The 27,607-nt window shown below is 44.6% G+C and overlaps 1 protein-coding gene across 6 annotated transcripts in view; it reads left to right on the top strand.

The window, feature by feature from the left end:
- Positions 1-5,521: 5,521 nt before the first annotated feature.
- The window catches only part of LOC138567633 (zinc finger protein 10-like), a 688,866-nt gene continuing 666,780 nt past the window's right edge, over positions 5,522-27,607 (top strand). For all 6 annotated transcript variants that reach the window (XM_069646068.1, XM_069646062.1, XM_069646064.1 and 3 more), the window contains exons 1-2: positions 5,522-5,687; positions 11,889-12,015. In XM_069646068.1, coding sequence (XP_069502169.1) covers positions 5,646-5,687; positions 11,889-12,015 — 169 coding nt within the window. In that variant the 5' untranslated portion in view covers positions 5,522-5,645. The remainder of the gene's footprint in view (positions 5,688-11,888; positions 12,016-27,607) is intronic.

A 27,607-nucleotide genomic window follows, 5' to 3' on the forward strand; every position in this document is an offset into this window, starting at 1 on the left:
CACCTACTGGCTGCACTATCTTGTTTGTTGTTTTTCATTCCTGTGCACAGCACTTCCCATTTCCCCCTGCCCCTTGCACTTCCCCCTTTCCCTCTCCCATACACTTGCATGTTCTCAATGTCACTGGGCCTAGCCTAGTAAGATAGTTGTTTTTGTTCTCCCTTGTTCCCCTCCCTTGCCTAGTCACGCTCTGAAACACATGTGTATGAGCGTGATACAAATACAATATCATTATCAATCACTTATAAGCACTCCAATTTTTGCAGTTGATGTCAGCGTGAGATTCCATTATTTGCCCGGGATCACACACTTATGCTAAACAGCGAAGCAGGGATGTTAACCCACTCTCCAGTTTGGGCATGGCCACCTTCTTCCACGCTTTACTTGGAACAAATATTTAAGATGTGAGTATCAAGACCTACAATAATACTGTCCTAGAGAGTTTACTTGCAAAATCTACAAATTACATAGTAAAGCATCATGACAACATGTAAATCCTTATAGCAGCATGTTGGGCCAAAATCATATCAGTCTACCTTTATTTTCCACATCCTGAATGGAAAACTATAAGATGCAAAAGGCAAAATATCTATTTACCAACTTTATTTTTAGACACAATAAAATAAGTTGTGTCATAAACTCACTTAGGTTTGGAGATTTGTCACAAACGTCCAGCGAGTTGTTAGTTATGTATGGTTTTAAGAACATTCAATTTAGGACATCAAAGCAAACTTTACTTTTTAGCAACACATTTTCAAAGGGTGCTTTATTGTGTTGCTCACTTTAACTATCACAGATTTGCAAGGTGACTGGTGGTCTTTCAGTTTGAAATTCACCATCATGCATAAGAAAGGCTATGCTGCTGATGACAAAAGAAATGTGTTGTCGAGTTCATTACGCATCCTGTGTGTCCCAAGGGGGCTGTGACTGTGGGAAATGGGTAGTATGTCATAATCTGTGCTGGGGCCTGATTATGGGCTATGTGTCGTTATGATGAGTAGTGATGTCACTGACATAGAATGTGGAGTGTTGGAGTGTTGGTGGAGGTTTGTAGCGCTGGGTTCTACAGGTGTCAGTTGGACCTAATGTGCTGGGCTGGATGGATGTCCCAGTGCTTTCTCTACTCTATAACTGGAGAATAAACTCACATGTAAACATACCTTCTGGTGGTTCTTGTTCTATGAAGAAGGTGGCTTTGTTTATATCATTGGCGACAAGGATGTTTTCTTTGCTGCCTTGGAAGGGGCAGTAAATGAGAAGTGCTGCCTTCCAGGGAGACATCCAACCAGTAGTAAGAAGCTGCAGGCCGGGCGGTGTAGTGGAGGTCCAGGTCAGTGTCCAGGTCGGGGATCCTGAGAGTCCAGTCCAGTTAATGTCCAGGTCGAGGATTCTTAGAGTTCAGTCCTGGTAGCCAGAGCTGTGACTGTGATTATCCTGCAAGCCGGGCGGTTGCAGAAGGAGCGGAGGGGCCTAACAAGGAGGGCATTGTGGAGTTCGGAGGAGGAGCTGTTCAGTGGTGGAGATGGCTAGTGAGGTGCCGGCTGCGGTTCTGGTGCGGGTCGGGTTCTGTGCCAAAGCTGCCGGCTGCGGTCCTGGTGCAAGTTGGGTCCTGTGCAGGATTGGCGCACAGGGCTGGGAGGGGCTCCAGCATGGAGTGGGCCATTTCTGTGAGGATATGTGTAGGGCGGTGCAATAGAAGCGGAATGGTGACGTGGGAGACGCCAAAGAAGGTATGCTGGTAGGAGATGTTGCTTCTTCGGTGCCTTTGTTCATTGTGATGAAGTCGGCTGGAGGTGGGCCGGCGTCGGTTGGCGGAGGCCTGGCGTTCCAGCATCATCAGTTGGAACGCAGCATTGGAAGTAGCAGTGGCGTTCAATTGGAACGCAGCATTGGCAGTGATGTCGGCGTGGTCCCGTTAGTTTTCCGAGCCAGGGTGGAGCAGTTGCAGGAAACCATAAGAACTGAGGAGTGCTTTTTGAACTTTGCTCGGTCGGTGGGGCTTGGAGGAATTGGTTTAATTAAGAACAAATGTGCGGCTGGTGCTGAGGACGGCGGATGCGGGAACAAATGCCATATGTTTGCGCAGAGCTTGAGGGAGTTGGATCCCAATCTATGGGGTCTTTTCAGGAGGATGAAGGTGTGCACCGAGAAGGATTTTTGGAGCATATGCTGGAGGATCAAGATGTGCACCGTGGCGGAGGACTAAGTCGGGTAGGTGTGTTGAGGCCTGTAATTTTGGTGTTTTGTTTACGTTGTGGCCTCGGGGGGGTAGTTGCTTTTGGGTTGGGCCCTGGGTTAATGTTATTGGTTTTGGGCCTGAATCATTGAATTTTGTTTAAGGCTGTTGTCTCTGTGTCGTGGCCTGATGTCTAGTGTATGCCCTGGGTGTTCTCTAGTGTGCTGGTCATTTTGTGACTATGATTTCTTAAATGCAGGACTGGCTGCATGGCTGCATGTCTTGGGGGAGCGGGACTGGTGCTTGGATTTTGGTGCCATGTTATTATCTCTTGTGTATTTTTGTGGACACGTGGGTGCAGGGTTGGCGCAGGGGACTTTGCCATGGACTTTATAAGGTTATTGGTTATTTTGGGATTTTATATGTTGTTATGTGGTGTTTGTGTTTGTTTGTAGGGGAGGTTTCCCCTGGTAATCTCTGAGGCGGCCGGGCGGGCTCTGGAGGAGTTGGGGGGTAGTGATGCCTATTTTAGGTTTACAGTTTTGTGATATTAGTCGGTTGACACTGGGGTATTGTTGTTATGGTTATTTAAGTGTTTCCTAGTTAATTTGTAGGCAGTGAGGTGCTGTCCAGGGTGCGGTTAAGGGGCAGTGAGGTGCTATCTATGGTGCGGTTAAGGGGCAGTGAGGTGGTGTCTATGCTGTGGTTAAGGGGAAGTGAGGTGCTGTCTATGTTGTGGTTAAGGGGTAGTGAGGTGCTCTCTAGGGTGCGGTTAAGGGGCAATGAGGTGCTGTCTATGTTGTGGTTAAGGGGCAATGAGGTGCTGTTTTGGGCGTGGTTAAGGGGCAGTGAGGTGCTGTCTATGCTGTGGATAAGGGGCAGTGAGGTGCTGTCTATGGTGCTGTTAAGGGGCAGTGTGGTGCTGTCTATGGTGTGGTTAAGGGGCAGTGAGGTGCTGTCTAAGGTGTGGTTAAGTGGCAGTGAGTTGCTGTCTAAGGTGTGGTTAAGGAGCAGTGAGGTGCTGTCTATGTTGTGGTTAAGGGGCAATGAGGTGCTGTTTTGGGCGTGGTTAAGGGGCAGTGAGGTGCTGTATATGCTGTGGATAAGGGGCAGTGAGGTGCTGTCTATGGTGCTGTTAAGGGGCAGTGTGGTGCTGTCTATGGTGTGGTTAAGGGGCAGTAAGGTGCTGTCTAAGGTGTGGTTAAGTGGCAGTGAGTTGCTGTCTAAGGTGTGGTTAAGGGGCAGTGAGGTGCTGTCTATGGTGCGATTATGCTTATGGGGATAGTGTGTTGATGTTAATCTCTGGCGGTAGGATCAGAGTTTTGGTTCTGAGTTTGTGGGTTTTTTGGTTTGGAGTTTTTGAGTTGGACATAGACATGGTGGCCAAATGTTTGTGTGGAGCTTAGAAGTTGAGTGGGTTAGTTTTGGTTGTGGTGTGCAGGGTCTTCACCGGGGAAGGATATGTTGTTTGGTTCCTTCCATTGTTGTTGTTCCTCAGCGGGTTTTATAGCTGTGTAGGTGTTCAGGCTTCGGGGAGGGCCTGTGGTTTGGGTTTAGTTTTCTTGTGTTTTCCATTTAAGATCTTGGCTAGATTTTGGTGGCGCAGCAGTTTGTCTCAGTGATAGTTATTCTGAGCTTGTGTGAGCTGTGTATTTCTTTGTGACGATTGGGGTGTTCTATCTTTGTGGTTGGTGAGCAGTGTTGCAATCAAAGTGTTGTTTGCTAGTTTATGCTGTTGTTGGCTGGTGTAAGGTGGGTGGTGTGTCATAACCTTTCTGGCAATATTGTATCTGTACTGGGTCCTGATTATTGGTTTTAGGGTTGTGTCAGTGGTAAGGAGGGACATGTGTCATAATCTTTGATGGGGCCTGATTATGTGCTATGTGTGATTATGATGAGTAGTGATGTCACTGACATAGAATGTGGAGTGTTGGTGGAGGTTTGTAGTGCTGGGTTCTACGGGTGTCAGTTGGACCTAATGTGCTGGGCTGGATGGATGTCCCAGTGCTTTCTCTACTTTATAACTTGAGAATAAACTTACATGTAAACATACCTTCTGGTGGTTCTTGTTCTATGAAGAAGGTGGCTTTGTTTATATCATAGTGCTTGATGAGCCGACCAGATAGTAGATTTGCCTCAGAAGAAACAAAATGTGCCCAGAAGCATGTTCCTGATTTTTTGAACTGTTAAAAGGCATGGAAGCCCCACCCCTCAGCCAGGGCTTTAAGCGGGCGGGGCCTGCTGGTGCCAGGCCCCGGCAGTCTCCAGAAAGGGCTCCCGAGCTGGGGCCCACCCCCGACTAGCCCCAGCCAGCCGACATCTCAGGCAGCCACTGTAAGAGGCTGCACGGTTACAGGAGCTGCCTGCATGTGTCAGCACTTCAGTTGAGAAAAAAGAAAAGGCATCACCTTTTCTTTTTTCTAACCCAAGTACTGACAGCTGCAGGCAGCTCGTGTAACCGTGCAGTGTGGGCTGCCTGATATATGTACTCGAAACAGGAGGCGGGCTGGACTGCCCAGCTCTCCTTTTGTTTCAAGTAACTAACTAGTCATCACCAGCATGATGCCCTCCAGCCCTCCTCCTGTTTCAAGTACAGACCTTTCATTCAAGTAGCCCATGGTGGTTAAAGTGGGCTCCTTCAATGAAAGGACTGCCTGCTGCTTGTGAGCTGGGGCTGGGCATGCTGGTGTCACACCCTTTGGTGCGCCCAGTCCCTTCTTTTGTTTAAAAGGAGGGGCTGGGTGCATTAAAGATAATAATGCCAGTGTGCCCCAGCTCCAACTTTTACAAGCCGCCCCCTTAATAGAGGGGGGGGGGTTCTAGTTGAGGGCGAGTCCTTAGACCACACCCACTAACTAGGACCCCCCTCCCCCTCGATTTCCAATCCCATTTAAAGCTCTGCCCTCAGCTAACATTTGTGCGGGGCTTCAGCCTGGTCAGCTCAATGACATTGGCTCCTCGTGTTGTATGATATTCTGCATCCCCCATTGATCACAGGAATGGGCTGGGGGAGCTATAAAGATCATCACTGCCAATCCTAGGAACCGAGCTGTTGGAGGGTGGGCTATCACGCTGTATTTTCATATGTTCATTTTTACGCTGTTTGTATGGCTGTAGCCTTCTTCTTCTTCTAAATTACCGAATACGTGGGCAGACCCACGCAGGCGCTTCCCCATCCACTGTGGGTGGGAGTGGTATCCAACGGGGCGTGGTCTCGAATATTGCCAAACACTGCCTCCTCCTGCTGCCTCCTGTATAATACAACACCGGAAGCGTCTAGTTTAACAAGGAATGAGCATGCTTTAGAGAATAGTATCTGATTTTGCGCATGCGCGTTCATTTTGAAGAGCCATCACTTGTACTTCACAATAGAAAAGAGCCGACATCGCTGTTATTAACAGTATTAATAAAGAGGAGCTGTTTCCGTCTGGACTGATTTCTGTATATTGGGTAGGAGGTCTTTGCCAGAATGAAAACCAGAAAAGAAATGTCCCATAAAGATTTAGATGGGGTGAGTAGCGCACTACGATGGACTTTGCCGTTTGCACAGGGATGACCCTTTTGGGCAGGATTGGACCACACCATGGTGCACATGTTACATTTTTATTTAGACGTTGCGCCGATATTTATACTTATACAACGGCATGGTGGTTTTACAAGCATTTCTATTTAGGGTTGATTCATTTAAGGCTGTTTAGAACGGCTCATGTACTCTTGTTTATTTGCTGTGGCAAGGTTAAACATACAACAATAACGGATACTGGGATGCCACATTATATAAAACACGTTAAAGTGGGTTTCAGTAGCTCTGTCAACGAGTCCAATGTTACTCGTCACGTGAAAAGCAGTACGCAGTGTATGCAAATACTTTATCTTTCTTGTCTTGATAGAAAGATCAGTGTGTTTCTAAGGTAAATAAACATAGTATACTACATTGCATGAGGATTCCCTAGAAGCTTATTTGCGGTCGGATATAAATTGATCTGTGTTCTAAAATAGTTCTATTTATTTTTTCAATGCCCTCAACGTTGGTATTTCATGCTTTAAGATTCCCTAACTTAATTTTCTACATGGACTTAACAAGCAGTCGTTTTGTGTCAATTCTTTGATTAGTCGACATGAAGCCCCCTTGTTACTTAAAACAAGTAAGTAGAAATCCTGTAGTGGTGTACAGATAACTGGACTCGGATTGTGGATGAAGGACTTTATTTATGGATGACATCAACTGGAAACATAACATTTAGGATTAAGGTATGTTCTTTGGATCTTACGCAGCAGTTGCTTCACTGCTGCAACCAGAGCATATATATATATATATATATATATATATATATATATATATATATATATATATATATATGGGTCACTGAAGTCCCACCTGCTACCATGTAGGCAGGCTGCGAGCCCATGTGCAGGAGGAGCGCCGGGGAGCCCTGCTTCTCTCCCGGTTCGCTCTCAGTCCACTGTCCTTTTCGCACGTGCGCCTCTCACGCATGCCCACTCCCGTGATCCGGTGGGTGCCGCGATCTCGCGAGGCTGCTCCCGGCATACCTCGTTTTGTCAGGCAGCATGGTCCTACTCCATCTCGAAGTCTTTTTACCTGATCGGTCTACGCTTCTCTCACTGGGGATGATTTCCACTGAGTGACACTCATGTGGATGTGGCCACATATGTGGTCTCGGGATCTCTTGCTCCCTCTCGTATCTGCAGCAATATGGTTCTCTACTCTTGGTGGTCATTTTCTCCTCTTTTAACACTTCCCTTGCTGCTTCCTTCTTGACTCTCCTCTAACCTGTTCTCTGTTTCTCTTGTTTCTGGTTCTTCACATGGTTTTTGATATCCTGTCGTTGTCTCCTCTTCTGATGATTCTCTTCTCTCCATGGGACGTCTTTTGAACACTGTAACTCGCTCCAAGTTCCACCTTTTCCCATCTCTGGTGTATATGTGGTTGGTTCCCTTTTTCTCAATTTCCACTGGCTGACTGTATTTGGATCCCGTTACTTTATCCTAGTGAGGTAATTTTATTTTCACAATGTCTCCTTGCTTTACCTTTGTTCGCCTAACTGCTCTGCGGATGTCACTTCATCATTTGCTCTTTGTTTTTTTGGATCCTCCAAACGACTTCCTCCATATCTATGGTGTCATCCGGCCTTACTTTGGATAACCATGGAGGTACTAAGGTGGAAGCAGCCCCCTGCACCTTGCCAGCATTTGAAAGGCCAACAAACTGGTGATCGCGTTGTGAGTTAGGCGGTGCGAGGCTATGGCCTTCTTTACTGTTTTATAGGGATCCATCCCAGCTACACTAGCTAGTTTTAGAGCTCCCTTAATGAACCTATTAGTCATTTCTACTAGCCCATTGGCTTGTGGGTGATAGAAGCTATCTCTTATTTGCCCGATGTTCTTTCTTTGTAGGAACTCCTCCATGTCTCTTGAGACAAGCTGGACACCATTGTCCGTGACCAATTCTCTGGGTAGGCCTTCACTCTGAAAAACAGCGTTCAACACTTCTATTACTGTGGCTGTGGTGATGTTGGGTACAAATTCTGCCCCAGGTAATCAACACTGACCACCCCATACTTGTGGTCGGGTGACATGGTGTCCAGTGAAACTATAAAGTCAAGGCCCAACTTGTCCCATACTCCTGATGGGATTTCAGTGGGGATCATGGGTGCATGCCGTACTTTGAGCCTCTTGTCGCTGTTCATACTCTTGTGGCATTTCCTATCATGACTCACATCCTGGTCCATGCACGGCCACCAGTATGCTTCTCGCACTCTTCGTCTGGTCATGTTGCCACCCAGATGGCCTGCGTGTGTCCTGCACAAGATCACCTTCCTCATTCCCACTGGCAGTATCACCTGATCCCCTCTCATCACAAACCCATCGGTTACGAAAATGCCTTCATTTATCTTCCAGTAAGGCCGCTGTCCCTCTGGTATGGCTCTTTCATTGGGCCACCCGTTTGGAGCCCAATTGGCTACTTCTTGCAACGACTCATCTTTGTCCATCTCCTCTTTCCAGTGTGTCTGTCATTTCCAGGAACTCTAGGCTTCTTAGATCAAGGACGGATGCTACCAAGTATTCGTCTTGGAGAAACGTGGTGGTGGGAGTTCCCCTTTCCAGTAACCTAGACATACAATCAGCTTGAGCGTTCCTCCATCCTGCTATGTGCAATATTTCATAGGCATATTCTTGCAGTTTGGCTGCTGTCCGTGCCAGTCTCGGCATCAAAGTCTTTGTGCCCCCCTGGGTTTAGCAGGTGCACTAGGGGTTTGTGATTGGTGACCAAACGGAACTTCGTGCCCCAAACATATGTACATAAGTACTCCACGGCCCAGGCGCATGCAAGCATTTCTCTTTTGACATTGGAGTAGTTCTTTTCGGCATCAGAAAGGGCTTTGAATGCAAACCTGACTATGTGTTCTGCTCCTCCTTTCTTCTGAGAGAGTGTGGCCCCCAGTCCGTATGCACTTGCATCTGTGGTGATGTATGTTTCGCACTTGGGATTGAATGGCATAAGAACTGGCGCGCTGATTATCCTTGTTTTTACTACTTCAAAGGCGTTGATTTGTTCTCAACCCGATTTGTACTCTGCTCCTTTCCTCAGTAATTCTCTTAACGGGGCTGTTGACTCTGAGAGCTGGGTGCAAACTTTGCGTAGTACTCTGCAAGTCCCAGGAAGGAACACAACACTTCTTTTGATCCTTGGCTGGGACCCTTGACTATGGCCTGCAAGAAGTCTTTACTTACACCATCCTTTGAGTTTGTGTACCCTAAGTATTCTGTTCTACTTCATGAGCTCCCAACACAAATTTTTCCTATTGCAGCCTTACCCCCGCTTCTTGAAGCTTCTCCAACACTGTCTGTAGCACTTTGTCGTGTGTTTCACCGTCATTTGCGTAGATGAGGATATCGTCCTGAAAGTTTGACACATTTCCTATATTGCGTAACAAGGAGTCCATCATTCTTTGGAACCCTGAAGCAGCTGACGACAGACCAAACGGCATTCGAGTTTACTGCTATGAGCCAAAGGTTGTAATGAAAGTGAGGGGTCAGGAATCTTTTTGCAGACTTATCTGGTGATAAGCATCACGCATGTCTTGTTTCAAAAAGTACTTAGCTTGCTTCATCATAAGTATCAGTTCATTAATGCTGTGAAGGAGGTAGTTATCTGTTATCATTTCCATATTTAAGCTGCGTAGATCAGTGCACACCCTTATGTCTTTTGTATGCTGCTTTTTGATAAGGATGACTCCACGGTCACGATTGTGCCTTCCCTGACCATCTTGTCTAGTTGATCCTGTAACACGCTCCTTACATTGGCCGGCACCGGCCTCACCTTGTGCTTCAGCCGAATCTTGTGGACATCGTTTTTGATCCTTCCAGGTTCTTCAGAAAACAAGGCGGAAAATGTGTCTTTCAAACCTGACGCTTCACCTGTATGGACCAATAGTACTTGATCTTCGGTGCTGGGGTCCAGTCTTAGGTTCAGTTTGGGTTGATCATCCCACCCCAACACCGCTGGACCTTCTTCAGAGAAGTATACTTTGAACGTGGTCCGTCTGCCTTGGGACTCTATGTTGGCAATGATGTATCCCAGAAGATCCACTGACGCTCTCCCAAAAATGGTTGGTTTGTATCTAGTTCTTCTGACTTCCACAGTCTGGTATCCCACCATACACTTGTACTTCTGGATGTGCAAGATTGTCAAGTCAGAGCCCGAGTCGACCATTACCTAGGTCTCATTTCCATCTACCCTTATTACACAATGGGGTTTTTCTCTTCTTGCTCGGGAACAGTTTACCATGATGACCGTCGGTCTGTCATCGTCCTCTTCATCTCCGCTTGCACATCTTACACCTACAATCATAGTGACTTTCTTTAATTTCCATCTGCAAGCTATTGCGATATGGCAGAACCTCCTGAAGTTCAAACACTCCTTGCTACTCGTAGGCCAGTGTTCGTCGTTGGCCTGGTGTTTTTATTTGGTAATCCTGTAACATTTTGGGGCTTCTCTTCTTCTCATCCTTTTGTTGTCAGCAGCATCCCTCTTAAGTCTATCACGCTGCTCTCTCCACTGTACAGCGGACACTTTGGTGGATGGCGCTGGTCCCACCATTTCTCTCCACCTGCATGAGGTTTCCTCTTCTGCATGAGCAATCTGAACAGCTTTGTCCAAGTTCAACTCCGTTTCTAGGATACATTTGACTTGTACTTTCCTGCAGTTGGTGTGCACAACCAACATGTCACATATGACATTCTCTACACTGTCACCAAACCCACACTGTGCTGCTAACTCTCTCATGCTGGTGATGAAGTTGTCCACTGGTTCTCCGTTGTCTTGCTTTTTGGTGTAAAACTTCAGTCTGTGTAGCACCACATTCTCTTTGTTCGAGAACCGTCTCACGATGCAACAAATAGCCCCCTTGAACACATCGTCCTCGTCATGATCTAAGGCTCTGGTTTGAGGCCTGCAAATATCCTTTGACCTTCTGCGCCCATTGCATTGAGTAACATGGCCTTCTTTCTTCCTGCTGAATAATCCATTTCCTACATAGCTTCCAGATATGTTGTAAACACTGGTTCCCACTGCTACCATGGTATCCCGGGCCTATATGGGGACTGGAGAAACGCTGGAGGTGGTGTAGCCCCATGCATGATTCCTGCATCAGGTTCCTTCTCAGGTCCTCGTCGCCAATTATGTAGTGGTGTACAGATGACTGGACTCGAATTGTGGATGAAGGGATTTATTTATGGATGACATCAACTGAAAACATAACATTTAGGATGAAGGTATGGTCCCTGGATCTTACCCAGCAGTTACTTCACTGCTGCAACCGGAGCATATATATGTATGGGTCTTTGAAGTCCTGCCTGCTATCATGTAGGCAGGCTGCAAGCCGATGTACAGGTGTTCGCTCTCAGTCCACTGTCCTACGCATGCCGTGCCTCTCATGGATGCCGTGATCTCGTGAGGCTGCTCCCGACAAAACCTTTGGTTCACAGATACAGGCTTCATTAGTAGTGCATTTTAATATCAATCCTGAATTAAGGAAACATGCAAACATATGTATAACTGTCATGAGTTGTACGTTCAACAAAATAGTTAGCTATACCTACTGTAAAACTTTTAAGCGTAGGCATTATCATTTATTGGTGTTAAATCTTGTAGTTTGTATAAGTTAATTTTGCAAAATGCTTTGAACATCAAAGAGCATTTATTTTCCACATTTATTTAATTTCTATTTAATGGACCACCATCAAGAACCTCCTAGGTATTAGTTATTATTTGCCTGGATTAATTTACCGTTGTGATTCTAATGCTAGTTTATTACGTTGGTGCAGGTGTTTTGTGGTAGGGTTGGCCATGGCATAGATACTGTTTTATTGATATTTTAGCATGTGGAAATTAAGTACCTATTTATTTTTTGTAGTGGTAACAGGAGGGGAATTAAAACAGGGGAAATTGGTGGGCTGAGATTAAAACTGTGTATTTCTACGCCTGGATTGCCTTTCCTAGTTTGTTAGCTGGGGGCAAATGCTAGATGGTATGGTTGGACATGATATGGATACTTTTGTATTGATATATTGGTGTGGAGAAATTGAGTACATATTAATGTTTTGGCTGTGGGGATTGAAGGGGAATTAAGGTAGCAGAAATTCATGGGTCGATAATAAAACTGTGTATCTCTAAACCTTACTTTTCCAGGCACCACTTACTTTCCATGATGTTGTTGCCTGTTTCTCTGAAGAGGAGTGGAAACTTTTACAGCACTGGCAGCAGGAACTCTACAATAATTTGATGAAAGAAATCCAACAGGTCTTCCATTCTCTGGGTAACAATACTCTATTATTTTTGTTTCTTGGCCTCCAGTGTACAAATAAGTCCTCACACGATTCTGTAGAGATGTTTTTATTTAACGGTTTTTAAATTTGCTCAAATAATACGTAGTTATTTTTCTAATATACATTTCTTCTAAATGTATGATTTAAAGTGAACATTGTGTATCTAATTCTGGAAGAAATACTTCCAGTAGTAAATTACTACTCCACCACCATTACCACTCAGCAGGTTGCAATGGTGCTGGTGTGTGGGGGAACGGGCGCGCACCACAACTCTCAAAATCTTTATCAATGGTAATTACAATTTATAAGCGTCCTCCAGTAACCTGATAGGGAAAATAGCAGCAAAACAACATTTGAATGATTACATATTAGAACTGGGGGCACCTTTCTATAGTAAAAACTACTGCAAGATAAACATTATCATCTCTGTCAATGCAAAAGTCATTATGAGCATCCTTTATTGGTGCATTTGTAGTATTCTCATGACTGTGGTCGCAGAGACAATAGCTGATATATTCCGGACCAAAGATTCATCGTCGGGGATAATTTTGTCTTTCTAAGAGAATTAGCACACCCAAGGGTGATTTAAAACCTGATTATTGAAGGGAAATGTCCCCCTATTCTATTTGACAAAATGTTCTTCAATGCCTGCTCCAAAAAAAGCCTACAAGGCAGTTTCCTGGTCATACCATGCAGATTACTACAAAGCAATCAAAAGACAATGGTGATGGCATCATTATACCCCCTTTGTCGAATATATATATATATATATATATATATATATACATATATATATATACATATATATATGCACAATCTTCCGCACCGCCTTCACGGCGCAGTCTTGAGCCGCACTCCCGGAGTGGCATGCCACTTTTAAAGTCCCCACTTTGGTTTTCACAAAACTTGCCACAGCCAAAAGTAGAATTAAAAGTACTTCTTTATTTTAACAAATGTTTAAAAAATCTGTGTGGAAACCTCCAGCCCTCGCCCAGCCAAAAAGAAAATTCAATGACGATGACGCGTTTCGCTACTGCTTGTAGCTTGGTCACATGATTTCATCTTACAAACAGACACACCATTTAAACCTTTTCTGCAATCACTTCCTCTGAATGGTAATCAAGATAGAAATAGGACTGGGACCATTTGCACAATACACTTGCTTTCCCTCTCCAAGCTGCCCGCCATTATGGAGTGGTTTAGTTGTCTAATGTGGTTTTTACTCTGGGTAATGGAACAAACCTCAATGGTTCTTCCATTCGGATGAATGCGTGAGCCCTGTATTCTCACTGCAAAGTGGTAGGTACGTAAAAGGAGGATATCGCGCCTCAATGGCATTTGAATGCTGGAAGATGCTTATGGACACATGTGAACACCGAACCAGTTGCTTGTTCCTATCATTTGACTATGTTTAGAACACCAAAAAGTACAAAAGTGCATACTTTCTCGGTACCAGCATTGGTCCTTGCTGATACTCCCTGCCTCATAGTGCATGATGCAAATCTCTGCCGTGTACATACAGGGCAGTGATATGGTCTTCCTATGTGGTAACTATAAAGTGCACAGTGCATCCCCCGGCTTCTAATACAACAGGGCTACTGCGGAGTCTCATGACAGCAAAATGAGTCAATTAGATGTATCAGGATACCATAAAGTGCATGGTGCTTGTTATCAAAGTGTCAGCAACAACCCTGGTTAATTCACCTTCTCTCATCAGTTGCATGGTGCAAATCCCTACTGTGTGTCCGTTGGGCAGTTATCTGATCTTCCTATGTAATAACCATAAAGTGCACAGTGCATTCTACCTCCACAGGGCCACATACAAAATTACTTAAAAAAAAACATAATTCCAATTTTACTGTAAAATTAAACTACTGTACCATCTTGGAGGGGGGGAAAACTGAAAGGGATCCCAGATCGGTGTCTAGGTTTAAGCAGGGTGTCTGATGCTTACTTAAAAACAATATCCCATTCAATATCCATCGATGGGAGTGATAAAACACTCACCAAATGTGAGCAATCGAAGGGGAAAAGACATACAGATGGTTAACGAACAAAAAATGTCCTGACATTCCACATAATTGGTACAGGCATTGGGTTTACTTCATATCTCATTCACCCAGAAATGTATAAAGTTCCTCGTTGATGTTATGTCCTAACGGGTATTTGCTCTCAAAATCGATAATACATCTGGTCTCCCGTTGTCTCAACAACTTTTCTCTATCTCCTCCCCTTGGTCCAATGTTGACTTGTAACCCAATAAATGAAAAGTCACATAACTTCCCTTCATGTCTCTCCCAGAAGTGTTTTGCTATCGGGTATGCATAATCATGATTTTTGATCGCTCTGATGTGTTGTTGTATTGTTACATATATTATATATATTATAAGGAACTGGCCTTGCTCGTCACACTCCTCTCAATGAGGTTCTCTTACCTCCCTGCAGAACCCTTTTTCAGATCTTCGTATTGCTTGTGCTGCTGGGGTATCCTATCCCCTCCCCTTATGGGACCCATAAAGCCTGCACTGAAGGTACTGGCAGACCCCGCCACTCAAACCTCCACATCACTCGCCCCACGGGAGGGGTTGAGAGTGACATGAAGGGTGATGATGGCCTGGTCCCCCGCAGAGGACATACAGAAGGGGCCAGAGGGAAAATGGTACTGAGCATTCTAGCGCTCCTGATAATGGGAAAGGAGTATGCAGGAATCAGATGGGCATAGCCACAAAAAGAGCACTTCTGGTAAGTGATGATTGTGTAAGCGGACTGAGATGCCCAGACTTGATTTTGATTCGATGCTGTCAGAATAGGAAACCATTATTGTAAATCTCACCACTGCAAGTCGCCTTGGTGGAGGTCCCACTTCCTGTTCAGCCAAAAGAGGGAGATCTGACACAAGCTCGCTGTCACCTGCAAGTGACAGATGCCCATTCGGCTGATGATAGCAGACCCTCAAGGAAACGAGGGCAGAAGGGGCTTAGAGAGCCTTCTCCGGCTTTATCAAAGACTAAAGTAGACTTGCAGAGCTTAAAGGATAGTTCCGGGACTTTTTTTTTATTGTCCCTACGGTTCGGCCATGTGTTTTTAAGCATAAATCGGTAGATCGTAGAAAATTTTCCTATGGACCTTACCCGACTTTTCGTCCATTAACGCACTCGAAATCAGCCGCCATTTTCTGATAATCCTATCATTTCCCCCCATCGACCTGGCTCACCTGCTTTTGCGGCACTAAATCAAATCCCCCGCCCCTGAAACAGACTTTATCAAAACATTCCTATTCCCCGCCTCTATCCGTGACGTGACTGTGCTGCGTAGGCAAACGCGCCCAGGCGTTTTCTACGCGACTCCACACAGAACCCGGAAACCAACACAGATCAGCTCACAACACAGCGCGCCACAATTCGGAATATGAAACTGTACTTTTAAATCAAACCGCAAGATTGTAAATTTGGTAAAGTACATTTATTTGACATCAAATGTTTAGAGAATATTCAGCGATTTGCATTTTTCTTTGCTCTCGATCCAAAATAGTTCGTCTTGAGGCAAGCGATGTTCCTTTGCTGTACACAGGGTCTTCGATCATCTCACAATACAGCGCCACAATTCGGAATATGAAACTGTGGTTTAAAAGCAAACGGCAAGATTGTACATTTGGCAAAGTACATTTATTGGACATCAAATGTTTAGAGAATATTCAGCGATTTGCATTTTTTTTTGCTCTCGATCCAAAATAGTTCGTCTTGAGGCAAGCGATGTTCGTGTGCAGTACACAGGGTGTTGGTTTACGATAAAATAAGCTCTTCGGTCGCACTGATAATCGCATGGCTGTTCCAACAACGAGGCACTAGGCCACCACAACGGTCTGTATGTTGCATCTAGCCGTTAGTACCGCGTAAGGGCATACTTGTACTTGGCGATCGTCCCATAAAATGGTCAGGGTGGTAACGTTGTTCACGCGGAGAAGCAACTGGCGGTTGAAAAAGCCATCCGCCGGTGTCTGGTACTCGTGACACATACAATAATGAAGGATGTACCTGTTTTAAAAACATAAAAAATGAAATTAGTCTCACCATCAGATCTTTATAAAAATTATTCATTTTATATATTAGGTCGGGAAATTATTTCATAGCTAGGACAGTGCAACTGGGTATTATACGTCAAGGGGGGGCTGTAGGATACTGAGACAGTCCCCCAGTGCAGGGGTTGACAGGGAGGCAGTGCAGGTGGAGAGTGGAAGGGCCCAGGACCGAGGTCGCAGACAGTGGACCAGTTGTAGCAGGGGAGAGGGAGAGAGAAAGCAGAAGCAAAGAGGAAGGTTTTGAGGTGCTTCTGTAAAAGGAGATGGTTCTCCTCAAGATAGTGCGCGGTACAAAACAATATGCCACATAGAACGAACAAGTACAACTTAACCCGTCTTTAAAGCTACTGTATAGTAATTAAATTGCGGTATTAACTCATCTAAAGAGTTACTTACATTATATTTGCATTTTCCATTGTGTCTGTGCGTAGGGCAGCCCCGAAATACCACTCCTTCTATGCCGACGTTATTTCTTCTAATGAAAGAACATTAAATGGCTTTCGTTTCTGAAATTGTATTCATTATCGTTTCTTACGTTATTGCCCCACACCCCCAAAAAGAAGTCTTTCGGGATGGTCCCGGCCTGTCAAGGTCAAATAACAATAGAACCTTATACTGAGTCGTGGGCCATTCCGGCACCCGAGCAAAAAATCAAAGCAGCTGACCTTCACTTTGAACGAGCACACATTCCTAGTTAGCTACATTCACTGTAAGGCCATCTCACAGGACTTGAAATTTACACTCCATCTTTGCATTTTGTCTGCGTGCATTTGCAGCCCCAGCGAACCATAAATACGGAGACATTCAATATTTTTTGAAAAATGATTTATATTACTGTTTGGTTTAATTTAATGCGCAAATGAACAAGGGTGGAGAGACACATTGCATGTACACTGAGCAATCACTTTTATTTACACAATACATAGCTACACATATTCAATGGGCCTGCGACATGAGGAGACTCCAGAGCAAAGTCACAGGTGACACCCGGGTGGTTCGCACTACTGCACGGTGAAGGGAGGGGCAAGGGTGGAGAGACACATTGCATGTACACTGAGCAATCACTTTTATTTACACATTACATAGATACACATATTCAATGGGCCTGCACCATGAGGAGACTCGAGAGAACAGACAATCAAATTACAATCATTTAAACCGTGATGTGTATTTCTCAATGAGCTCTGCTTTAGGTGGACATGGAACAGAGGCAATGTTGGGTGGCAATGCAGTTGTCCCCTGCACAGGTTCTTTCACAACTCCATGTATGTGCCTATCTAGGACATCAACAATAAGTCTCTCAATAAACTCATATTGCATATCCTCAAACACTGGTTTGATCACCCATTGTTTACTTCTTTTAGTGAAGGCCTTATTGTAGCGAAGCGTCCCTAAAATTCCGGTCGACCTACTTTGTTGACGGCCAACATTATGGTTATGTGCCAAGACCGCTAGAAGAGTCCGATTTATCATGCCCTCCATGCCAAAATGCAATCGTTTTGGCCTGTACTTTAGGCACATATTGTGGAACACCTCCAAATCTCCTGTGTGGCAGAATTCCGTGAGTCCCCTCAAATCTCTTGTTATAGTTTTATCAAATACAATCTTTTCAATGGCTTTGTGAGTGGGTGATGAAGGAATCAACCACTTCTTCTTCCGTGCCTCCTCTGTGGACAAATGGCCATGTTCACAATTGTGGAAATGTTGGTTTGTGGTCCAGCGGTGAACGTTGCTACAGTGTAGCATTACTGACCGCCATTTTTCCAGTAGAATTTCCAACGACCCTCCACATGTTTTTGAGCTCCACCAAAGATGGTTGCTGATTGACTTGGACCACTGTGAAATACCTTGCATATCTTTTTTTTTACCTGCAGCCGACATTTTTTTATTGATTGTTTTTGCGAGATGCCAAACGTCAAATTGGTAATTTATATTTTTGTACTCTTCTCTCATTGTCTTGGCAATTGAAACGTGTCTGTCCGTGGCTATCAGGTCGATCGCCATTCCCCGCGATTGTAGTTCTTGCAATGATGCTACAAAGCCAACTTTCTCCATGGCCACTGAGGATGTACTTTGTGACACCTGCACGACCACCGAACTCACAATTTTCTTACTTTCCATGTCCTGAAAGTGGTAGGTGCAGTACTTGGCTGAAAATCCTGGGCTGTCGCACTGTCCATCACCGGCTAGCCTGAACCGTTTGCCCGCGAATGTACTATCGATAGACATTTTTTCCATTCTCCAAGCTTCGCTAATGGCTGGAAATAGATAATCGATTTGGTATTTGTAGAACTGAGTTTTCGCAATGAAATGGATTCCCACAAACTGAAAGAAAGACTCTAACTTTTTAAAACTTGAACCACTAAAAAGTGCAGCCGCTGCACAAAGTAGATTGCCTGCTGGCAGTTGCCCCAGCATGGGTTGTGCAGACCATGAGAAAGGATGATATTTTGTACAGGTGGCATGTATTTTAAGGTTAGTGCCTCGAATTGCACGAGTCACATTAATCAATGGCTCCCCACATACTTCCCCACCAACCGAATGCCCACATTTCATCCGAATAATAACATCAATCAAACAACTATCGAATACAATGAATTTGGCCTCTTTCCTTATACTGTCACTCTGCATCCCATCTGGTTCGGCCTGTAACGTTGAGGACATGTCACTCACATGAAAGGTAGAATCTCTGATATCGTCTTCCGCTATGTTCAGTGATATTGATGGTGTTTCATTGTCGTCCACTTCATTCTCTTCCATTGCAACATCTGTTCCTTCTCCGGCGATGGGTGAATAAAACAATTTCTTCAACTTTCTCGCGGTCTTAGTTTTTGCGGGTGTGGATTCTGTGAATTGATCTCCGACTGCATCCGAACTACCAGGAGGACATTCACTATCAATGGCTGGTGGTGGTATAGCTCTGTTGTCAATCACTTCATATTCTTCCCATTGGCACGATGCATCTCCAGTCTCAAGTCCCTGCCAAAAGGTTTGACAAGCAACATCTCTCGTTCGCTTCACTGTCTGTGTAGATCTAGTTCGTACACCCACTCGCAACTAGAGGACAGATTGGAAAAGGGATGTTCAGTTTAAACATAACTTACAGTATTGAACTATTAACAGTGAAAAACAACATAATATAGTGACCAGGACACTAACCTTCTTTTGCTTTCTTTTCTTTGAAACTTTCTTGCCTCGAACTTCAACATCAGGGCGCTGTTGCTCCGACTCGTGTGTGCATGTCTCCACTTCCTCTTGCGCTGCAACGACTATATTTTCATGATAAGCACATCCATCACGCACTGACGCTCCATCGACTCCCTGAAACATAGAACTTTCATTAGTATGTATAATAATATTGAAAACACAAAATGTACTTGGGGACCAATACCCACGTACATCTTAATAGCAAAACACGAATGAACGCTTTGTGTAGAACATTCAAACGACAATTATTCACGCATTGTTGATCTAGTTAGATGGAACTGTCAAGATCCATACCTCGGGCTCCTCATAGACTTCCATTGATGATATTATTGAAGATGATGCTTCAGTAACTCCCTGAAACACAGTAATTGCATTAGTATGGTTTTCTATTTTGTTAAAAAGAACATAAACTTTGTGCAGGCGTCAACGGCTCATCTAAATAGACCTGCACAAATGATCAGTTGTCTAAAATAAATAATGGATATGTAAATATGATTCCATTTGCTCGATCGTTGGAAGTGTCACCACCCAGAGATCTGCATCAACTACTAGGGGTGATGTTCTTGTAGAAGAAGCTCCGTCATCTCCCTGAAACATAATACTTGCGTTAATAAAGAAGGAAGTATAGCGGATGTAATCACGTCATATGATTTCGCTTGATCGAACTGTCAGTATCCATACCTCGAAATGCATAAGAACATCAAGGGACGATGTAACTGCGGTGCACACTTCTGCAAGCTGTTGCGCCGACCCGTAACTGCATGCTCCCCCTTCTTCTTGGACTAATGCTCCATCGACTCCCTGAAACATAGGACTTTCATTAGTAATGAACACAATATTGAAAAAAGAAGACACATAGGAGGGCGACGACAGAAGGACATATCAATGGCTAAAAACGAAAGAAACATTGTGTGTAACAATCACGCTACAAGAATGCAAGATCTGATGGATGATCTCCATCGATGGAACTGTCCGGAAACGTACCTCGAGCATCTGAGTGACATCAACGGTTGTCGTCAATACGTTGGACTCCTCAGCATCTCCCTGAAAGACAGTACTTGCATTATTTTGGATAACAATAATTATAACTGAAAACAAAGATTAGAGGACGAGTACAAGGGTGTACCATTAGGTAAAATAATTACACGATAAATTAAAACTATTGATTTACATGCCTAAAACAAGTCAGTGGCAGAATAGCCAAGTAAGATTACCCGATAGGCGCTTGAAGTGGCTGATGACTGCAATAACGGCACGGATGGAGAATCTTCCGCCTTCATATTGAGTGGATACATAAATGGGGAAATTATTGTTAGCTAATGCTACACACTACCGCAAGGCCGAGAGATAAATACGTAAACTTGACTCACCAGTGGAGGGATGTGGACGAATAGAGTGGGAATAGCGGTTGAGAGCAATTTTCGCCTCGCTCGCGGTGTGTTCTTCTTTATTAGCAATGATGTGGAGTACATGTCTGAGCTAAAGTGCCTGCTGCAGATGCGGTATCGATCACCCCTCTTGTCCGCAAAGACTTCTAGGACTCTACTTTCAAGCTCAGACGGGGGATATCCGCAATATCGGACCCATTCTCTTATCTGATCTATTGTCTTAGGGAAAACATGCATTATAGTACCTTCAGATTTATTATGGGTCTTCGAAGGGCAACCGCCAATGGAACAGGCAGGCATTGTGGAAAGTTCTGAAAAGTAAAGATCAACAATTCTCTATGAATACCAATGTGTTAAAAAATTAAATGACACATAAAAGGTTCAATGCAAGGTTCGTTTTGGTTCTTGGAACTATACACGTTATTCACATGTGGATAAGTATTTGAATAACTTTAAAAAAAATAGAAAAATAATTTGACTAAACTCAGAACATGTGACTAGTTCCATGCATGTACTGTCTTGAACGAAAAGAAATTGGACGCAAAATGATTATGGTACATGGCCTTACCTTGACGAACAAACAGTTAGATGCAGGGATCAGAGTAGTTTCTTGTCGTAGAACAAGGAGCAGTTCACAGGTTGCAAACTGACGAGTTTCCTCGAAGTGGTCACGGAAGTTCACAGAGACGAAGAGCAGATAACCAGCACCTTCACGGGTTGACTAGCAAAGCGCAAAGAAGTTCTCATTAGAAATATGAAGTGGGTTATAAAGAATTCGAAACAGGGGTGTGTTTGTGAATGAATGACGTGTATATGTCGTGGCATTATGTGGATTGCAGGGGGGCGTCCAGCGTGAGGGGGGATGCTTGGCAGGAGACACGGGGTCTGGAGGTAGACATGGGAACAACAACCCATGCTCTATAGACCACTTTGAAGTGTACATGGTCTTTGGCACCTCTTGGCCTTTATCGCTCCCTGACAGCTCCACTTGCCAGCACAAGTACCCCGGTGCGAACTGCCTTTGATAGGGCGGGGGGTGGATTGGGGCGGTGGTCGTGCAGACAAGACACAGGAAGACTCGTGAATGGAGACACACTTATGTGGATTGCAGGGGGGCGTCCAGCGTGAGGGGGGATGCTTGGCAGGAGACACGGGGTCTGGAGGTAGACATGGGAACAACAACCCATGCTCTATAGACCACTTTGAAGTGTACATGGTCTTTGGCACCTCTTGGCCTTTATCGCTCCCTGACAGCTCCACTTGCCAGCACAAGTACCCCGGTGTGAACTGCCTTTGATAGGGCGGGGTGGTGGATTGGGGCGGTGGTCGTGCAGACAAGACTCGTTTGCCGCAGGGCCTCACCAAGGAGAGGCCATCTAACTGCATGTAAGAGGCAGGCTGCAGGATCTAGTACATGGAAGGCAGGGGGGTGAGTTTATAAATACCTCACCCTCCCAGGAGAATATATGGGTGCAGTTCACCCTGGAGACCCTGGATGCCTAGGCAGTTAGTCAGCAGCAGGCTGTCCTGTGGTGGCAAGGCGGCACGGGCCAGAGGGGGTCATCTCTGTACCCGGTGCCCAAAAGGATGATTTATTATGATCAACTATATTGATTATTTACCTATAACCACGTTTTGTATCAATAAAATCCAACGGCCTTTTATTGCCAACGCTTGAACAAAGTGGTGTGGTAAGTATTTTTGGGGGAGGAGGCAAGGCCGGGAGGCTTGATGCCAACCCGCACAATTACATATGTATGTCTGCTGCATATGGGTTCAACGGTTATGTGGATTGAAGGTGGGCGGCCAGCGTGAGGGAGGATGCTGGCCGGAGACATGTGGTGTGACAAGACAAGGCACAGGAAGACTATTCAATGGAGACACACTAGATTCATTTAAAAAATCAAAACAACCATTGTTAAAATATATGTTGGGTTTTATTATAGATCTTAATTTCAATTGAACATAAATAATAAACATTACACATTGTAAAGTTCCGGTTGCAGCACATCCAGGGAAAATCCGCGGTATTGTCCACTGTCGCTGGGGAAATGTTGTCTAATGGCAAGTACCGCACAGGCAGGTATTACTCTCCGAACGCGGTGTCCGAGCCTCCCGTGAAGCCACCAAGTGAAGCAACGATAGGCCACCAGCCTGTACCACCTGTGAAAATGAAAGATGCAAACTGTATTAAAATGACAAAACTTTCTTATCACTGTCGATTCAGGTAAAAAATGTCATTCTGCTTTGAAAAAAATTCGATCTAGAAAATGCACAATATGGAACCAATTTACATGCATTCGAATGATATGTAGATGTAATTTTATATGTGGGAGACGACCATGAAATAGTAGTGGCATCACTGACATCACAACCAGAGTATACTTACTCGTTACTCGGATTACGCGGACGAACAGTGCTGCAAAGTTCGTGCATAAGCACCATCATCATCCTCAACACGGTCCGTGAGAGGCAGGCTTCCCTGAACTCTGGCAGCTCGGTGATGCATTGCGGACTTGGCTCGCCTTCCGAAATGTAGGCCAAGCACCCGGAATTTTCACGGCAGCAGCAGTTCTCCTCCTCAGTTGGCATTAGCTCGCACCGATTGCACGTGCACCAGGTGGAGACGCCGTCCATGCGACATGGTCCAGGCTCTTCATCCGTTGACTGGTCCTTCCAACTGCCGCCCGAATCCCCATCGTTTTCGCGTGCTTGCCTTTCCAGTAGTTCTTCCTCGGTGTACTCGGGCTCGTACATATACGGCATTATTGTAGCCATTGTGTGGTAAAGAAAGTAAAATAATTTACAGAGATGGTACAGGTGTTCACAAGGCCTAGAAGCGGCGAAGGTAGCTGACCAGAGCACAGAAACGAGTCACAGAATACTCAAAGTAACACAGAGAGAGTAATGGAATCGAAAATCTGCTGCTGTGTGTTGTGAAACGGTGTGTTTATACTTATTGAGGAAAGAGGCGTCCTGCCATTTCCATGGCGACACTTCATTAGCTGAGGCGCAGCGATTGTTGACACGAAACGTGCTTTGGCGTTGGGAAATGGGCGGTACGCGTCTGCTGATGTCAGGCTCAGGGGCGGGGGATTTGATTTAGTGCCGCAAAAGCAGGTGAGCCAGGTCGATGGGGGGGAAATGATAGGATTATCAGAAAATGGCGGCTGATTTCGAGTGCGTTAATGGACGAAAAGTCGGGTAAGGTCCATAGGAAAGTTTTCTACGATCTACCGATTTATGCTTAAAAACACATGGCCGAACCGTAGGGACAATAAAAAAAAAGTCCCGGAACTATCCTTTAATGGACGTGGCCATTGCTGCTGCACTGTAAAAAAGAACCACCCCTCACAAAAGCAGAGGACTCGGAGGCCGATCCAGTTGCACATCTCCTAGGGGGCAATAGCAGCATTACTTTTGCATACCTGCAAAATCTTGGGTTTCCAATGGATACAGGGGTTCCAAGAGAAGAGCGGCTTCCTGAGAAGCTACAGTGCAATGGCAAAATCTGACATCCCAATGATCAAGCTATTAAAAAGTCAATTAAAATGAAAAGGACTGATCTGGAAAAACAGTAGGTACTTAGGTTTATGTTAAAAAGGTAAATTGACAAAGCCTCTGAGCTGGCCCTACCAGAACTTGTAAAAGTAGATTGGATGATAACTTGATTAACAGTAAAAGGCGAGGAGATGGTGCCCTATATGATCCAACTGACAGCAAGGTAGAAGCAGAACTAAAAAAGAGCTATGCTGGCTCAAATGTTTGCAATGCTGGCTGCTGTTTATCAGGTTTACGCTGCCTAAGCCTTGCTGAAAGATCTCCAGAATATGTATGCAACTATGGAGAAGGAGGAAGATTGTAGTGATGTTCTGCTCTACAGAGTAAGCCGCTGACATAACAGATGTCAAACATCGCCATGGGCATGATTTCAGATTCGGCTGTAGCTGGATGTGCCACTACATCCACACGCTGTCAAATCTGCATATGGGACTGGAAGGCTGACGCTGCTCAAGAGTATGGTGTTTCACATGCCGATTTTGGGATATAGGCTGTTCGGACCAGAGTTCGACGATATGGACAAGAAGTCCTATGAGGACGAAAGTTATTGGTCATCTTTGCAAGGCGCCCCCCAAGAGAATGCACCTTTTTGATTACTTCCCAATAGAAGTCTTTGAGCCACTAGAGGTTTTCCTGGAATGAGGCAAGGGTTCAGAGAATAGAAATCTCAATCTACCCATGAGTCATCCCAGCTGAACACTAATTGCTCCTAAATATCAACTAGACCTGCCTATAGGGAGACACCAGCAGACCTTTCAGGATTACAGGACCACAGACATTGTGACAAGATTATCAATGTGAATTTATGACGATACCATTGCAGCAGTCCATATTTCAAACTCTGCTCATGATCTGCTTTGCAGAACCACTCTTCAGGGGCCCATTCACATTCTATTTATAGATAGAGCTATAGTCTTAGCCCCATGCCATGTGAGGTATCGGGGCTTTTACTCTCACAGCTCTTTTGTCTGGATCGGGTTGTATCTGATTGGTGTTCAACTTGAGGAACTTGAACAAATGGACAATGTAGACTTGTACACATGATTTACAATGGAATTCCTGCAGAAGGTGATTCCCATGTTAGAACCGGGCCTGTTTTTGACATCGGTAGATCTTCAAGATGCTTGCTACCATGTACCGATAGCCAAGGCTAACCAGAAGTGGCTGTGCTTTGTTGTGTTTGACAGACACTTCCCGTTCATGGCAATCTTATTTGGGCTGGCCACTGCCATCAGGATATTTATCAAAATGTTTGCTCCAGTGACGCTTGTATGCACAGGAAAGGAATCCAAATCCATCCCTGACTTGAACGCTGGCTAATTGCAGCCATAACAGTGGAACATGAATCGTACTTGGACGGTTGGCAGATCGCCCAGGAGAGAGGTTGGATCACATAGAAAGAAGCTGATTTTCTTAAAGTAGAGAAGCCCAGAATACCCCAGTTCTATGTTTTCCCAAAGATACACAAATCCCTCACTAGACCACCGGGGAGACCGATTGTGTCGGGATGTGATTCGGTCTTGGAGCCATTATCGAAATTTGCAGATCATTATATTCAACTGATGGTAAGGAAGATTTCCTCGTATGTAAAGGATAGCACTCAAATAACAAATGAGGTAGGGGTAGACCATTCGATTCATCTAAGGAGCTCTTGATATGTCTGTATGTAGTGCCTTTGTACACCAACATACCACAAAAGGCATCGCTGGAAGTATTAGAAGAAAGATTATTGATAGAAAGTAGAGATACTAAGACCCTAGCATCCTTTATTATGTGGTGCGCTGAGGTAGCTCTCACAGAAAATGACTTCCATTTCAATGGACGCTACTATAAGCAGATACAGGGAATAGCGATGGGGGCAACACTAGCCCCGAGTATCGCTAATCTTTATATGGAGGCTTTTGAGAAGAACTATATTTATTCAGATACTAATCCATATAAAGAGAATATCCAGACCTGGAGAAGGTACATAGACGATGTCTTCCTGGTTTGAAAGGGGGAAGAAAGGGAAGCCGTCTTGTTCTTTGGATGGTTAAATCTACAAGACCAACATCTAAAGTTCACTGAAAACTAGGGAAGAAGTAAACTACCTCGATATTAGAATCAGAGTGGATACCAACAAAGGGGAGCTGTATGTAAAACTCTTCAAAAAACCCACAGACCGAAATGCATTATTGCATTATACGTTCCATCCGAGACATACACGCGATAACTTGCCTTTTTGTACAGTTTCTTCGGAAAATGAAAAATAGTACTAACAGGGAGGACTACAGAGAAGAAGCTAGGAAACTAAGAAAAAACCTACATGAAAGGGGTTATCCAGTTAACCTAACAAAAAAGGCAATGAAAAGGGCACATGACAATCACTGTGAGACAATACTTGAACATCAGTCGAGAGACAAAGAGAAGAAGAAAGACAGTCTGATATTTGTGAATACCTACAGTGGCCTATCAAATCGGATATAGAAAATTATCCACCGGAATTGGAGAATCCTAGAAAGAGGAAAATGTCCAATAGAAAGACCATTGGTTGCCTTTAGGAGGAGTAGATCAGTCAAAGATCAAATAATGCGTAATGACATCACAAGACAAGCTAAGTTCCAGCCAACACTGATGGAAACCTGGGGCATGCGGGCACCTGTGGGACATTACCCGTGTTGTAACTGTTCCTGCTGCCAACAGACAAAAAAAACACAGAAGTAGATTTAGGCCTTACGAGCCCATGGAAGCAGAGGGTTCTAACAAATTGCAACTCTAAATGTGTAGTATATGGTATCTGGCGCCCTTGTCACAAGCTTTATATAGGGAAAACGGAGAAAAAAATGAAGACCCGGATCACGGAACATAAAAGTTGTATAAAAAATAGAACTCAGATGGCCCCACTGTGGACCACACTATATTGAAAGAATACACAAAGCAGATGAATTAAGGTGGTCTGTGGTCCACCAGGTAAAAAGCAGCAGTGATATCAATATGGACCGGAGGAAACTCATGCTAAAAGAAAAGGAATTTATATTCCTAACGAAAAGCATAGAGGAAGGTCTGAATGAAAGACCAGAATGAGGTGATGCGTGTTAAAATACGCAGTTCGAAAATATTTCTTAGATACAACTGCAAGGAGTCACGTTGCGGTTGATTAATTGAGAAGAACTGAATATGCATCCCCTTGTAAAAATGAAAAAACATCTTAGTGAAATTATGACATGATACCCAACGGGAATGGTGTAAAAACATCAGAAGGATCGGGTGAAGACTCGGGCTCGAATATAATAATGAGGAATATTGGTTCTTTAGATATCTACAAAGGAAAAGGTAGACGGGTTGCCATGACAATAGGACAGCCAACGA

Source organism: Ambystoma mexicanum, chromosome 2p (assembly GCF_040938575.1).
Source record: "Ambystoma mexicanum isolate Mex_15411 chromosome 2p, UKY_AmexF1_1, whole genome shotgun sequence".
NCBI classification, from domain to species: domain Eukaryota; kingdom Metazoa; phylum Chordata; class Amphibia; order Caudata; family Ambystomatidae; genus Ambystoma; species Ambystoma mexicanum.